This window comes from Saccostrea echinata, unplaced genomic scaffold (assembly GCF_033153115.1).
Source record: "Saccostrea echinata isolate AGI-Se365-2 ecotype Australia unplaced genomic scaffold, CSIRO_AGI_Sech_v1 ptg000001l, whole genome shotgun sequence".
Taxonomy (NCBI): domain Eukaryota; kingdom Metazoa; phylum Mollusca; class Bivalvia; order Ostreida; family Ostreidae; genus Saccostrea; species Saccostrea echinata.
Genome location: NW_026889750.1, coordinates 44,523,885 through 44,541,075, shown reverse-complemented (window position 1 = coordinate 44,541,075; position 17,191 = coordinate 44,523,885). Strand labels below are relative to the sequence as shown.

The window sequence follows — 17,191 nt, the reverse complement described above, 5'->3', positions numbered from 1 at the left end:
GAATAAAACGAGATTATGTGTAAATATATTTGATATATGTTATTTACTTTCAAATTAAAATTTTCATCGATTTTGAACTTGAATAACCTCACGTTTCTATAGTTAAATTGACTTTAAATTTGTCTGTAATTTAGATGTGGAGTCGGTAAAATTGATTTAAATTGTGTAATTTACAGGAAAATCCTATCTTTATATAAAGTAATAAAACAAATAGAAAGATCTTTTTAATTTTGGTTACCTGCACTTATCAAAAAATACGCCATATATGACTTTAAGAACATTTAATTTTACTATGATTTTAAATTTCTAATTACTTTTAAACTGTCTATTTTTGTCTATTTATAAAAGTCAAGTCAAGCTCCATATTTGGATTCTTCAACACCAGAATACAGGGTCCGTTCTGTGATTATGGATATTGCAAATCATAGGCTATTTAAACCTCCACGAAAATACTACTTAACGTTTTTTTCCTTGAACTCCAATATGCCAACAAAGGAATTGACGCGATTGATATAAGTAATATTCTTAATCACAAAAGGGTCCAGTCTTGTATTCCATCATATTTCAAGTTGAAGTCAACACCTTGTATTACAAATATACATCGACTATTGCTTCCAAACTTTTTAACTACAAGAAAACTCTACAGGGCCTAGATTTCGATCATCTAAACATAATCCTCTAACGTGTTCATGTTCTTCAAATTGAGTCCTGCTGGACACATCACTACTTGTGACGAAGATAAATTTAATAATGAGGACCTTAGATCACTTATTTTAAAAGGGCCTAAATTTAGGAAACCCCGATCTTTCAACTGGCGTCATGATTTCATATATATTATGGATTCTGTGGAAGGTAATCCAACTTATACCCATAGCTTCCTTTCTAAGGAGGAAATTCTTCAAAATCGAGTGTCAGTTTTAAATATTTTTAATATTCCCAACAATCAAAATGAATTCGTATTACCATGCCTATACTGGATTCCTAAACTTCATAAAAATCATAACAAACAAAGATAGATAGCGGGTCCTGGTAAATGTTCTACCAAGCCTTTTTCTTTACTTCTCACTAAAATGTTAACAGCAGTGAAGGAGAAACTTCAGGAGTACTGCACAACAATATATTCGAGAAGTGGTAAAAACCAGAGGTGGTTACTTAAAAATTCCAAGGAACTTTTAGAAAGTGTGCAATCACAAAATTTTGCCAAATTCAATAACATCAAATCGTACGACTTTTCAACACTTTATACAACCATTCCCCATGATAAATTGTCCCCATGATAAAGTCCAGGCTTTTTGATATCATTGACGGCGCTGTTTTTCAATAAAAATGGAAATCGTTAATTTACTTACCGTGTCATTGGTCATTTGCAACATTATTTGGTTAAAAACAAGTACGTTGAAGTTGACATTAAAAAGATGCTTGAGTTTCTGACAATATCTATGTAGTATTTTGGAGACCGGGTCTTCCAACAATCTGTTAGAATTTCCATGGGTTCCAATTGTGCCCCGATGTTAGCAGACCTATATTTGTATTCCCATGAAGCAGAATTTATTCAAAATCTTGTACATGAAAAGAACAAAACGATTGCAGTGTACTCCTTCAACTCGACATTTAGATATATCGACGACGTCTTATCAAATAATAATAGTTACTTCCTTTCATATGTCGACTCGATATAACCCAGTGAGCTTGAAATAAAAGAAACCACAGAGTCTGACAAATATGTTTCATCTTTTGACATTTTACTAGAAAGAGACGTTAATGGTAACCTAACAACCAAGCTCTATGATATAATGAAATATATGGAGATAACGAACAGTATTCAAGCCCAAAAGTCCATTAAACAATACAAAATAGGAGCAGAGCAAACACGGACCTCTAAACATCAGAGGTGGGATCAGGTGCCATGGAGGAGTGAGCATCCCCTGCCGACCGGTCACACCCGCCGTGTGCTCATTGTCATGATCGGGAAATAACGGAAAAATCCGTCGACAATTCAGTGTGTAAATAATGGCCTAACAATTAGTATGAAAAACATCAATCAGCATTTGACTCAGTGATAGATTGTATTTGCTGACAAGGTCATTGTATCGACCATAGAACTTACGAAATGATGACTTTAAACGAGACAGCTGATATTCTTGTTTCATCAGCTTGTTTGTCAATAATTTACCTCGTTTAAGAAATTGTTCATACGTAGAGCATGCTCTTGCGTATCGAATCAACTGAGAGATATATACCCCGTATGCAGGTGATGAAGGTATATTGCTGCATAAGTAAGAGGAAGTTGACGATTGAAAAGTTAAAGTCATCACGTTTATCATAAAGCTTGGTTGTTAGATTACCATTAACGTCTTTTTCAAGTAAAATATCCAAATATGAAACAGATGTGTCAGACTCTGTGGTATCTTTTATCTCAAGCTCACCAGGATATATCGTATCGACATAAGAATGAAAATAGCCATTGTTAATTGACAATACATCGTCGATATATCTAAATGTCGAGTTGAAGGCCACAGCAAGTGTTTTCTTCTTTTCACGTACAAGATTTTGGACAAATTCTGCTTCATATGAATACAAAAAAAGGTCTGCTAATAACGGGGCGCAATTGGTACCCATGGGAATTCCAATAGATTGTTGGAAGACCTGGTCTCCAAAAACCACATAGATATTGTCAATCAGAAACTCAAGCTTCTTTTTAATGTCAACTTCAGAGTACTTGTGTGTACAATCAGAATGTTTTTTAACAAAATAATTTTGCAAATGACCAATGACAAGGTAAGTATATTTACGAGTTCCATTTTTATTGAAAAAGCAGCTGTCAATTATATCAAAAAGCCTGGACTTTAATTTATCGTGGGGAATGGTTGTGTATAAAGTAGAAAAGGCATAAGTTTTTAAGCTGTTGAATTTGGTAAAATCTTGCGATTTCAAATTTTCCAAAAGTTCCTTGGAATTTTTAAGTATCCACATAAAGTGATGACTTCAACTTTTCAATTGTCAACTTGCTTATGTGGCAATATACCCTTATCACCTGCATATGGGGTTTATGTCTCTCAGTTGATTTGATACGAAAGAGCATGCTCTATCTAAGAACAATTTCTAAAACGAGGCAAGCTTTTGACAAACAAGTTGATGAAACAAGAAAATCAACAGTCTCCTTTAAAGTCGATACAATAACTTATCAGCAAATACAATCTATCATTAAGTCAAATGCTGACTGACGTTTTTCATACGTAATATTAGGCCATTATTTACACACTGAATCGTCGACAGTTTTTTTTCTGTTTTTCCCGGTCATGACAAGGAGCACACGGCGGATGTGACCGGTCGGCAGAGGATGCTAACTCCTCCATGGCACCTGATCCCAACTGTGATGTTTTAGAGGACCGTGTTTACTCTGCCCCTGAATTGTTTGATTGGACTTTTGAGCTTGATTACTGTTCGTTATCTCCGTACTTAATCTTGAAAACTTATCAGTGGCTAAGGTAGGTTGTATAGCTATTATAAGGTACGTTGCGTATGACCTTAAGGTTAACTACATTCTAAAGAGTTACGTGCACTCTCCATGGCTACAATTTTTGCTTTGCTTGGAAAGCATAGGGCACTCAGTGATCACTGTGCCCGGCATCGCCTGTTTAAATTTTCTTTTTTAATTTAAGAGGTAGGAATATAATATTTTTCAAAAGAACATCCTACCATAAAGGCTAAACTAATAGAAGTTTACTGATCTTGTGACCGAGACCTTGATCTTTTACCTAATCTTCAAAGTCATTTCATAATGTTGATAAAACCGTATCTTTTCAACCATGAGGGGTTTTTACAAGTACTTTTTACAAGCATTTTTTAAATATCTTTCAAACATAAAAAAATGCTGTTTAGTGTTCAAATCGTGAAGTGTTAAGTTAAAAATATAGCTGCCTGCATATTTTGAAAAGAGTTTAAAATGTTTTGGACCAACATTTTTTTTTTTTTTTTTTTTTTTTTTTTTTTTTTTTTTTTTTTTTTTTTTTGCCCTGAACTCGACCTTTGATAAAATTTTCAAAAAATCAAGTTTTCACTACACCTCTTGAACAACAAAATGCCAGTCTTTCAAATTTTGTACTGATTATGAGTATATGGTTAAACATCAGTACTTACTGGACATAATGGGTTTTTGTGTTCTTGAAACGTTTATAGAAACACATTTAGAAATTTAGGAAGAACAAACGAAGATTCAGGCGGATATTTTCTTTAAAAACTTGCTCAAAAGATCATAATGTAAATAAGATCTTAAACTCTAGCAGCCTTAACAATCAAGTAATGAGATAACGAACAGTAATCCAGCTAAATAATTGATACTATCAGAAGAAATCTAGGAAACACTTTTTTTAAGAGAAGCAGGTGTCGACATAATCTTCAAGCTGTGATGTACGTTTTTTTTTTTTTTTGACTCTGTTTTCATTTTTTGTTTAACTTGACAATAAACTGGATGTTATTTTGCTGAAGAATAGAAAAGAAGTTTACTATCTTAGATGGCATCTTTAGGAGGAAGGGGTTTTTAACTTACAGATCCTTACTGAATTAACAGGTGATTGTCTAATAATTTTACTCCACTTTTTGGGTCTTCTGTTAACATATTTGTTTCAATCGTCAAAATCAAGATATTTACCAATTTGGCAGACGAAAAAAAAAAACAACAACAAAACAAAAAACAAAAAACAAAACAAAAAAAAAAAAAAAACAACAAAAAAAACAAAAAAAAAAAAAAAACACACAAAAACAAATCAAACAAACAAAAACCAACCAAACAAACACACGAACAAAAAACATAATTTTGAAATCTGAACAGTTATATTTTTTCTAAAAGTATTATACATATTTCTTTTTTTCTAGAATGCAGAAAAATCTGTTAATTATATGTAGATAAATCCTATGAAATCAATTTCAACTTAATTTGAATATACGGAGTTCCATATTTATCTGACATTTCATTCAAAATATCCTTCCTTAGTCAGTTAACATTATCATTATAACCAAACTCTTTTTCGATAAACATTAATAAAACATAAGTTAAAATATGAATATTTTGAAATCCTAAAATCAACAAATTTAAAAATGCGTGAGTTATCGATCATCATTTTGCATGAAATTTCCATGTAACGGAAAATGTTTTAATTCATTTATAATTTAATCCATACAATATTCACAAAAATCATGAGTAAACAGGGTCCTCTCTTCAAGTGAGAACGATTACATATGTTCTGTTGCTAATGAAGAAAAAAAAATCAATCTGGTTCTGTAATATCAGACAATCAATTCCTTCCACCTTATCAGCATTGAATTTTTTGGTTCTTTATGGAGATGAATTATGTCAAATAAACTAGAGAACTTAATTATTTCTATCTATCCCAAAAGGAGAAGAACTTGTAAGTTGTAAGAAGTTGTTTCTGACCCTTTTGTGTTAAACAATAAAATATGTTCAAATCAAATACAGAGTATTTCAACAAGTTGAAAAAAAAAGATTACCTGACGTTTCTTTCACACAGATCAAAATATCATCTGTTAATTTAATGCTCAAACTATCTTGTGAAAAGTACCATTAAAATTGGAATAAAGTTAGGAAACAAAATTTTGAAAATAGAATCAAAATAAGAAAGTTTGTAAAAATTCCACAATAAAATGTAAATAAGAAATTGAAATAAAATTGAAAAATCAAAACAAGAAGTAAAAATTAAACTAAAATAATCAAATTATTCAGAAAAAATTGGGAAAACAAGAACTTTAAGAATAGAAATTAAAAAAAAAGAAGAAAAATGAAACTTTTCAAAACAAAATTGGGAAAAAAAGAATGTAAAAGGTGAAGATAAATCATATATCCAATTAACAAACTAAGAATTAAAAAAGAAATAGAAATAAGATTATTTTTGAAATATTATGATTCTGATATCCCTCATTATATGTTGAACCAACATGTTAATTATTATAGGATTGACTATATAAATTATTTTGTTCATTGAGAAATGAATCTAAAAAACGAATCGCACACTTTTTTATGAAAGCCGAAGCCGAAGGCTTTCATTAAAAAGTGTGCGATTCGTTTTTTAGATTCATTTCTCAATGAACAAAATAATTTATATAGTCAATGCTTATAATTCAATTTCAGTGAAAAACATGTAACTTTTCATGTACATACTCATTATTTAGCTAACTCAAAAATTGTGCACGAAATTCACATGCCGACAGCTGCGTAGAAATATATCGATTGGAAATACTCCGGAGCGGATCTAAAAGCCTGTAGTACAAAAGGCGGGTATAATTTTCTTTTAAAAGTTATAAAAATAGAGAATTTCCCGTTATGTTGTATTGTCTTTATAATAATTTACTAAGTTATCGATTACGTAACTTATGAAAATCTGCACATGCAATTTTAAAAGCGATTACAACATAAAACCATGAAGCAGACAGAAACGTGCTTTGTTGTCAGTTAGCAAACGGTCAACGGTGACAAGTCCAGTGGAGTGCAATGGAATATTAAAAAGAGATATCTTCAGGTTAAAATCTAGAAATAAACTTGCTTGTCGATACGCCTTACTACATGTAAAACTGATTGACAGTTAACATGGTTAATATACCATGTATAGAGTTGATGTGCAGACGAAATACGTGAGAATGTGAGAATAACACTCACATCAGGAAAACTTAGTCTAAGGTCATTCTTATTTTAACATTAATTTTTTATATCCTATATAATATGTTTTTTCTAGTTTGGTTTTAATTTGTACTAAATTTCATGTAAATTGTTACTTGTTACAAATGAAAAAAAAACTCAAAACACGTGCTTCTTTAAAGAGTTACATCCCCTGCTATCCCCGACATTACCCACTGACGACATTTACCTCGCTGAATAATTTATTTGAATATTTTTCTTTTCTCTACTCAACAAGAATTTTTATTGTATAATTTTAAAATAGAAACACATGATTAAAATATTTCCTTTAAAGCATACGAAGAGAAACAAAAGATATACAGAAGCTGAATTGAAAAAAGAAAAGAACATAATCATTCATTTGAGAGAGTATTAGTTTATAACACAATCGCATTACTATTTTTATTGGAAATACAAACACTGACAATCATCGTATCAAAACGTACAGTGAAAAGTAGTTCGGTACTAACGTTGACATTACAATCATCGGAAAATGAACAGAAAAAATTCTCCGTAGAAATACATTTGGTCAAAGTGATGAAGGTAAAGAAAATTGAATTATTAATTATTAATCATTTTTAGCTCTACTGGTCCGAGACCAGAGCAGCTTATGCGAAGGTGTGGTGTCTGTCTGTCTGTCCGTAAACAATTTTTAAAAACGTTACTCCTACAGTTTCAGTCCATTTTCGGTATAACTTAGTACACATGTAGACTTAGATACATATCTGTGTATTTTTGATTTCGACAAACGAAATTGCCATGATTGCTAAGAATAGAATTTTTTGAAATGTTTTCAAAATGCTATTCCTACACATTTGGTCTATTTTCAATAAGACTTGATACACAAGTTCACTGTACTAAGATACACACAACTCTGTGTATCGGTTATTGATTTTTATTAAATATAGGAATTTGTTTGAAATTCTCTCAAAACGCTACTCCTCCTACAGTTTTGGTCCAGTTTCAATAAGACTTGGTACACAGGTACACAAAACACGTACTAAGACACAGAATTCTTTATATCGGCTTTATATCGGTTTTGGATTTTGACAAACGTAGTTGTCATGGTTACTGAAAATAGATATCTGTGAAATTCTTTCAAACGTTACTCCATTTACAATTTTTTAAGATTCAATATAACTTGGTACACAAGTACACTGTACTAAGAAACATGATTTTGTGTATCGTTTTAGACTTCAACTAACAGTGTTGTCTGGGTTACTAAACAGAGAAATTTCAAAACTTGAATCCTACAGTTTTGGTCCAATATCAGTTAGACTTGGTACACAGGTACACTATTCTAGGATACACCAAGAACACACTGGTAGAACTTCAATTGATTGGATCAATGCTCAAGAGCATGTTCCAAGTACTATGAATTTTTAGTAAAGGTACGTTTCTGAGGCTTAAATTGATGTAACGGGGGTTTCAACGATTTTGTTTTAAGTCAACATTTTGCAAATTTTATGGTCGTTATAGTGACCATGCTTGCAAATACAATCTAACTTTAAGTCGTATTTTGACTGAAATGATTCCCACCAATTGTTAGGCCATTGTTTTTGTATCATTTTGACTATGAATTACTTGTCTCTACCTTGATCGATACAGAGGGCTCACGGCGGGGCGAGTGTGCCTGGTCCACAGGGGATGCTTACTTCTCTAAGGCACCTGATCCCACCTCTGGTGTTTTCAGAGATCCGTGTTTTTGCCCTGTTTTCGTTTCCTATTCTTTATTGGATATATGAGATTGATCTGTGTTCCGTATCTTAACCCTCTACATTGTGTTCAGTGGATAAATTAAAATTGTAGTTAAGATAGATATTCTCTTCGGGAAATGATGAAATGACATCACTTCAAAAATGAATACAGTGTACATAAATGTGGTTTTTATATTCAAAGTTTTTTAGAAATCATTTTTTCAGAAGAGAATAAGATTGAGAGTGACGGTACCGATGAATGTTTGCATATAACAATTATAATTAATCTGAGGCTGTTGCTTTAGGAAGTATCACTGTGCGATCAATATATGCGCCACGGTGCAATAAGTTCCAATATTCTTTCCGTTCTTGCATCTATTGAGCAAAATGAACGGCACTTAATGAAATTGTCATGAGCTTTGTACAATATCGATTTTCTGCATCAACTTCATCACAAATCGAATTCTAACACCTCGTAAAAGGATAACATAGGAATGACCAATTTATTAGAAAAATTCAATTAGATTTTAAATATTTTATTTTCATCCTAATACATGTAATATATTCAGGAAAGTTGACTTTGCTATAAACCTCAACATTATTATCAACCATTTTTAGAAAGCTTCAGTCTTTTATGTTCATTAATCAGCAATCGTTACAAAAAATATTTTTGTCTTCAAACTAGATTTACCTGGCTTTAGAAATACCTGTGAGGGTGTGTGTGTGTGTGTGTGTGTGTGTGAGTGTGTGTGTGTGTGTGTGTTTTAGGTTACCTAGTCTGCATAATCTGTTTCTTTGTTTCTTTCGACAAGCTTGGTTTGAGCTTTTTTATTAATGTTTGTTGTTTCCAATATGTTAATGTTAGATTTCTTGAAGAAGCTCATAAAGCTGCAACTCTGGATAGAGGGACAAACTTGCGTTTTTTCTAGGCACTTATTTAATTTTTCTTGTTTTTTTTTTTTAAATCTTACTATTGTTCAAGATCTGGGGATTGTTGAGATACTTATTTGCAAAATGTCAACTGAATCATGGTCATTTGAACAAGAGATTTTTTAATTCTTTTACAAAATTTGGAATTATTATCGTTTTTCAACTTTGTTACGGATCATAAACTACGATACGTAATTGCAATGTGACAAACATGAAAAATTGATAGGTCGTATTATTTAAAAGCAATTATCTTTATACTCGTAAAGAAATCAATACTGTATTGAACAAGCATCAGTTGTTATTCAGAACGATAGCTTCTCTGTGACATATACTGTTTTCTGGGAACAGTTAAGAGACACAGTAACTATAAAAACAAGAACCTTCACAGAAGAAGATATTGCTACCTGTTTAGGTAAGTACTTTATCTCTGCATGTTTTATATTTTTTTAACTAGTCGGTTTTATTTCTTGCAAGAATAATCATATCTTTGTTGTTCTGCTTAAAAATCTTTTTTTTTCAAATGAAATTTGTAATAATAGACGTCTTTGATACTCCAATATTAAAAGTCATATTATTATCAATATACTTGTAGATACAGGTTTCTGATAACGATTTGATACTTGTTGATTGGTTGAATAACAGGTCAACTATTTGATCGATTCTTTGACTGATTGTTGGCATTATTTATAAATAAAATAAGGTTTCAAATCTCTCACTTAATTAAATTCTTCCAAAGAATTTCAAAGAAAATAAAACATAAAATTAATGTTTCCATAAAAAAAAAATCTCTGCATTTATGTTTCAGAAATAGAATGAGTACCGATTGACTATAAATTTTTTTTAAAAAAATGTAGCTTTTAATGAAATTAACCCATTTCAAAGTAGGTGGAAAGCATTTGGAAAAAATGTGTAACAATCACGCCGTTGCAATTAGCGCTATTTTTTTTATTTACTTCTCTTTTCAAGAAACTAATTTTAAAAAGCTGCAAGGATAAATTGATTGACTTATCTTCTGCGTAGAAAATTATTCTGAAAGAGAAATAAATCACATCTGATTACTATTGACACAAACTCAATATTATTTTGATACAACTGCCATTGCAATCCATATCTCTGAAAAAGAGAGGGGGGGATACCCACATATCTTGTTACCTTTTATATACCATTCTAACATAATATTTTAAGGGGATGAAGGACACATGGTCACATGACTCTGTTTAACTACGTCATAGTCTCCGTTTATATAAGTGCAAAACGTGTACAGCATCAGTTCTTGTATAATTTTTTGACAATTTTTTAACTTTAATTACCATCTTAGATAAAAAAAAAATAATAGTTTTAACATTCTTGTAAACAATAACAAATTATGAAAAAGATTGATCCACTCCTCTGTTTCCCTAAACTGCGCGTCCAACAAGTCGGTGACGTCATACACGATCTGTTAGTACAGCAAGATCATACTCGGTGAACAGAGGGGCGGTATTAATTATGTAAAAAAAGGTCATAATCAGTATATGATGAAATATTTTGAGAAAAGGGGAAAACAAAAATTATTTTTGCATGGCTGATGACGGAAATCTTATGTAGGTATATCTTATTTCGCTTATTTAGCTTACGTGTGACGTCATAGTTGGTTTTTTCCCGTACTCGAGAAATGTAACATGACACGTTTTTGTCATGCTTATGTCGTCTTTAACGATGCCCTGTGCAATATTGAAGTCAGCTTCACCATTCGAAATTTTTACAGTTAATTAATAATTTGAAGGATTTGCATTTCAACGTAAATTAAAAAATATTGAATGATAGAATTTTTTGTAAATTACGTTTTTTATTGTTTTAGTTGTCTTAAAAAGTGCATAATTTTCCCTATCCAGATGCAGTGTGATAGACAAAACTTGCTTTTTCGAATTTTAAATCCTAGTTATACTCTGAAATATTTTAAAAGATACATGTCCACTTTGATATTTTTTATGTATGCTTAAAAAATACCATTATGGACAGAGTAATGCGCCCGGAAACCTGGAGAATTAAAACTCCACTTAGATACTGTAGGGCATAGTATTTGTCAATCAATATCTCCAAAATAAGGTAAGAAACCTAATGATATAACTGCTTGAAGATATGTGGGACATACTTAATTAGAAATATACAAAATATGAAAAAAATTGAATGACAAGTATTTTTTTTAGCTCAAGGTCCTTCTCCTCCTTAAATACACTATAGCATTTGTTGATCTAATATAATTAGTTAAATCCTTGCAAAATAAGCTTTTTTTATCAAACTTATTTTTGCTTAAAATTGTTTGAATTCATTTGTTTTACTGACTAAAGACTTTAATGGCTAACTAACAACTGAACTACTGAGTATATTATAAATGGGATGACTTCAGCTGTTTCATCGTCAACTTCCCCTCTTTATGTAGTAATATTCCACTGTCGCCTGCATAGTTCGGTACGCAAAAGCATTCTCTGAGTACGATGAATTTTCCAAGCGAAGCAGACTACTTACAAGTAAGCTGTTGTTACATGGTTTTCAAATAAATATCTCGCATTTCGGAAATACCATGGTTGTTAAAATGAACTTAAATACAACATATCGTTGGATCGTTTTTTGACTGACATGTTTCCCACCAACTGCAAATGCATTGTTTTCATTACAATCTCCGTTTACCCGATCGATACAGAGGGGTAAAGGCGGGTTTGAAAGATCGAAGGGGACGTTTACTACTCCTGGGCACCTGATCCAACTTCTGGTGTTTCCAAAGGTCCAGTTTTTTCTCCTGTTCACAATTCGTTTTTTTTTTTACTAGATTTATGAAATTGATCACTGTTTGTCATCCTCATCTTTTTCATGCAATAATTCTTACTCAGAATTAAGTCGAGAAAAGAGGATTGGGGTTTCATTTTTTTTTAAATTATTATAGAACTCCCACAAAAAAATAAGAAAGAAAAAAGGGGAAAATACATGCATCTTCCATAAGCAAGGTTTAAATGGCCGAATTATTATGAAAGTATCCTTAAGTAGTGTAAATTCAAAATTGATTAATTCAAAATCCTTGCCATTTAGACAAAGGGGAGATGCTTTTCTGATCTAAAGTGTTAGAAAGGAGTAGATCAGAAAAAGATTATAAATACGGTGTGGTGAAAACTTAGAAAGTTACACTCAGACGACCGTTAAAACCCTTGGTCAACTTAAAAAAAGACCAGTTGCACGACTCCTTGATATTGTCCAATACATCTTAATTGCCTTTATAGATACTATTGACTGAGAAGAGTCACTTCTGCAATTGTACAATACATTTCTGATCACTGATGTTAATATACGGGGTGGATTGATACACATGTATTGCTTTAACCTTTTTTCTTGTATACTTTTTTGTGTAACAAGTTAGTTTATGATGGCATTTATTTATCATATTATTATTTTTTAAAATAAATTATGGATGTTCTTTTTTGAAGAAATGTTTAATCCTATTTGAAATGAGTGCATAAAAATTAAACGGATTTAAATCAACTTGTGAAAACTTAACTTGCAATCTCGAAAAACATATATTTCATGTATCTCTGATTCCAAAAAGTCATTTGCATGTATGCTGATAAAATGATATCACATTTCATTTTGCAGTCATGTCAATTTTGATAATCTGAATTATTAATATTTTGGTAACAGAGAATAAAATAGTTGAATGCCGAAAAGTTCCTCTATCCAGCAAATGAATTAATACGTTGTTTGGTTTCCAGGTAAAAAAAAACTTCGCTTACATTCGCAATTTAATATCAACTTATCGATCATGGGTGTCAATTTTAAATAGTCGATTGACTTACTTTTTATGCTCGTTTGTTCTCTTTTATCTCCAATTTTGTGATTATTGAAGTATTGATTATGATATTTATCTGTTACTCATTAAAAAATAAAAAAAAAAAAATCTTTTCATTAGTATTATTTTTAAACCATAAAATTACTGATCAATGTCTGGAAAAGAATTCAATGCATGAAATATAACCCGTTCAGATATAACGTTTCCCTGAACATGCAATTCATGGATATGTGAACCTGCGATATAATTATTACGTATCCTTTTCAGTTTTTATATTCGAAACTTTATAAGAATACTTTATAGAATACTTGCTGTTGCTTATACCATATAGCTGAAAATATATATAAAGGTGAGCAGTCTGTATTAAAGGACTGAAAAAAGTACATTGGAATTCAGTAGATTTATAAATTTCTTATTAACTTTTCCCTTAGTACACTCATTAATTATACTGTATACGTATTTTTTCACTCGGGGGATTAATTTAAATTATGTACGGCCATAGAAATGTTGAATTTAAATGAGACTGTTGATATCCTTGTTTCATCAACTTATTTGTCAATAGCTTGTCTCGTTTCAGAAATTGTTCGTAAGTAGAGCATGTTCTTGAATATCGAAACAACTGGGAGACATAAAGTCCATATGTAGGTGATAATTGTATATTGCTACACAAATAACGGAAGTTTACGATAGAAAAGTTGAAGTCATCACGTTTATCATAAAGTTTTGTTGTTATGTTACCAATAACGTCTTTTTCCAGTAAAATATCCAAATAGGAAACAGATGTGTCAGACTATGTGCTATTCTTTATTTTGAGTTCAAAGGGATATATGTAATCAACGTAGAAATGAAATGAATATTGTAAATAGATAAAACGTCATTTAAAATTGAAACCCACATCAAGAGACTTCTTCTTTTCATGTAGAAGTTTTTGAATAAATTCTGCTTCATATGAATACAAAAATAGGTCTGCGTATAATAAGGTACAATTTGTACCGATGGAAATTCCAAAACATTGTTGGATGACTTGATCTCCTAAAACTACATAGAAATAATATTAATCAGACACTCAAGCACCTTTTTAATATCAACTTCAGAGTACTTGTGTGTACAATCAGAATGTTTTTAACAAAATAATTTTGCAAATGACCTATGACAAGGTATGTAAATTTACTAGTTCCATTTTTATTGAAAAAGCAGCTGTCTATGATGTCAAAAAGCCTGGACTTTATTTTATCATGGGGAATGGTTGTATAAAGTGTTGAAAAGTTGCATGTTTTTAAGCATTATGCATTTAAGACCTACAATGGTAGTCCAAAAATGCGAGTACTTTCCCACCCTCGGGATGAACAGAAGTTGTAAGACCCCCGTGGGAAAATGTACGTTTACTGTATTTCGTGGGAAAATGTACGTTTTCTGTATCTTGGTGTGTTTAATAATACCTTAGTCAATCAACCCCAATATTTTGTTAAAGTTAATGATGTAATTATTTTAATTATTTTTACCAGGTACTTATCATGGCTAACCTGACAACAAACTACACCAATGTAACCCCTTCTGTGGCTACAGAAAATTCACTATGGGGTAAAATAATGGACTTCTATTCCGACAATAACAATATGGCTATGTATCTGGTCCTGCCATTAATTGTCATTGTGTATGGTGGATGTAGTTTGATATTCTGTATTCACAAATGTATGCAGTATTGCAAAAAGACGAAGAGAAAGAAGGACAAGAAAGCTTTACTCCAAGGAAACCGAAAAAATAGCATTGTGACTGAGCGCTTGGTTGGAAACCGACCGAGATCTTTGGCTAGCATTCACCCGGAAATCAATCAAACAAACGAACAAAAACGCGAAACAACCCCATTGCCATGGCAAATTCCTGATGAATCTGAAACAGAGCAGAAGAAAACGGAAGTAGCTCCGCTAAAAGGAAACACAAGTTCACATAAAGTCACGCGGACACACACTGGCAAAACACCTCCTCCGCCCTACAAAGAGGTGGACGACACAATTTATCTGAGTGGTCCTCAACATCCGGGGTACCCAAGTTCCGGTCACACTTATCACACAAAGAAGCAAGAATATTCTCCATTGGAACTCACCAAACAATTATTACGGATTGGAGAGGACGACAAGAACATAATCAAAGGAAGAAAGAAAAGGCTGGTGTTTACTACAGACTAACATGTATTGCGTCCAGTGCTTCAGAAGTCCAAAATGTGATATGTATATATATAACCCCTGAAATTCTATTTTTGATGAACAAACACAATTTATTTCAACACCGAAATGACTTTTAATCCAACACTTTCTTCTATTTTTTAAATAATCGTTTTTCATAGCATTAATAGATTTTCTTAAAGGTGACATTGTCTCACTTGTTGCGTTTTAAATCGGGCACCCGTTATCTTTAAAATGACGAGGAATAGAACTTTTCCTAGTGAGTAAATTTTAGAATAGTATAAATCATTATATAATTATAATATTTCGATGAAATGTTTATGGATTTTAAAGAAAAAAAATGAAAAATATTCATATAACATAAGAACATTGCATGAGATAATTGTTGAAGAGTAAGGCAGTTTGTTCTATACATTTTTATCATTTGAATTCTGAATCTATAATTTTTATGTTTGTAAATATATAGAGTTTGTAAATGTCATTCAGAAAATGCATAGAAATTGTCGCTCTTCGTCCTATTACTTTTGAAGAAATTTAAGATTAACACATTTTCCTATGTAAAAATATTTATTTTGTTGATGTGTGAAATTTCTTTTAATCCAATGGAACTCATGTTACATTATTTAAAAATCAACGTTTTTGTCAACGTTTAAGTTCAAAACATAACGTCATGACAATTTCTCAAAAATACACCGTCTGTTTATATCACAGACAGTTTGTGGCACCTTACCCATTTATTAAACAAGTGTATCTAACCACTTTATACTTAGTTTGTTAACAACTGATTGAATATCAAGATAATTCGACAGTGTCTTCATTTTTATAAACAGCGTAACTCAGCTTTCACGTCAGATTGACCGGTCGACAGTGTTGCTAACTCCTCCATGGCATCTGATTCCATCTCTGATGTTTTTAGAGGTCCAAGTTTGCTCTGCTCCAAAGTATTGTTGCAGTATTGTTTCAGTGAAGTTTGAGCTTCATATTTCATTTCACTAGTTTGCAACTGTGAAGCGCACATTCGGGACAATAGATAATATCATAATTCGGCATATGAAATGAAGAAACCCATTCTAAACTTGAGTGTTTGATCTTTATTATTTTGTTTATATACATTTTATAGTATATAGTGATTACATTACTAATTTTTGACGTGCTCTGATACATCTTTTTGCATTTAATTATTTAAAAAATTTTAAAATTCAAATCATGATAAATAATTTTTTTTAATTCAAACAATAGTGATTTATTGATGAAATGTTTCTTCGAATTTTGTCATAATATTGAACAAATATGAATAACATAACTCTACGAATTTTGAATGACCCTCCTATTTATAGTTTGTTTATGATATCAAGAAGCAAAGCTAATAAAAGTTTCTAACTCTTTGCACAGCACTTAGCAATATTTCCCAAAAAGTAGATAGGTTTCTTATTGATTTTGGTTGTAAAACTTTAAGATGAAAATAGAGATCTCATGATTTCAATTTTAGACGCTTAATACACTGTGAGAGAAATCTTTCAACAAAATATGCATGTTTTGATGACTTTGTAAATACAACCTATCGTTGAACGCATTTTTTTCTGATCTGTTTCATACAATTTGTTAGGTCATTGCTTTTAGACTTATACTAAATTTAACCACGAAGTACTCTATTCACCTGATCAATACATAGGGCTCACGGCGAATGTGACCTGTTAAAAGGGATGCTTACTCCTCCTAGGCACCTGATCCCACCTTTGGTGTCCAGATTTTGCCCTGTTCACGATTTGTTTTGTTTACTAGATTTATGAGACTGATCACTGTCCGTTATCTTCACCTTTTACCTTTGCCAAGGATCTATTATTATATTTCAAATATTATTCATACGTTTTGTATT

The 17,191-nt window shown here is 31.4% G+C and overlaps 1 protein-coding gene across 1 annotated transcript; it reads left to right on the top strand.

Moving 5' to 3' along the window:
* Nucleotides 1-9,630: 9,630 nt before the first annotated feature.
* LOC133179918 (uncharacterized) lies at nucleotides 9,631-16,539 on the top strand. Its single transcript, XM_061314597.1, has 2 exons — nucleotides 9,631-9,727; nucleotides 14,638-16,539. The coding sequence occupies exon 2, from the start codon at nucleotides 14,647-14,649 to the stop codon at nucleotides 15,316-15,318; it is 672 nt and encodes a 223-aa protein (XP_061170581.1). The 5' UTR covers nucleotides 9,631-9,727; nucleotides 14,638-14,646; the 3' UTR covers nucleotides 15,319-16,539.
* Nucleotides 16,540-17,191: the final 652 nt, after the last annotated feature.

Excerpts from the sequence above, each read along its gene's own strand:
- LOC133179918 (XM_061314597.1), top strand. The coding sequence starts at position 14,647 with ATGGCTAACCTGACAACAAACTACACCAATGTAACCCCTTCTGTGGCT.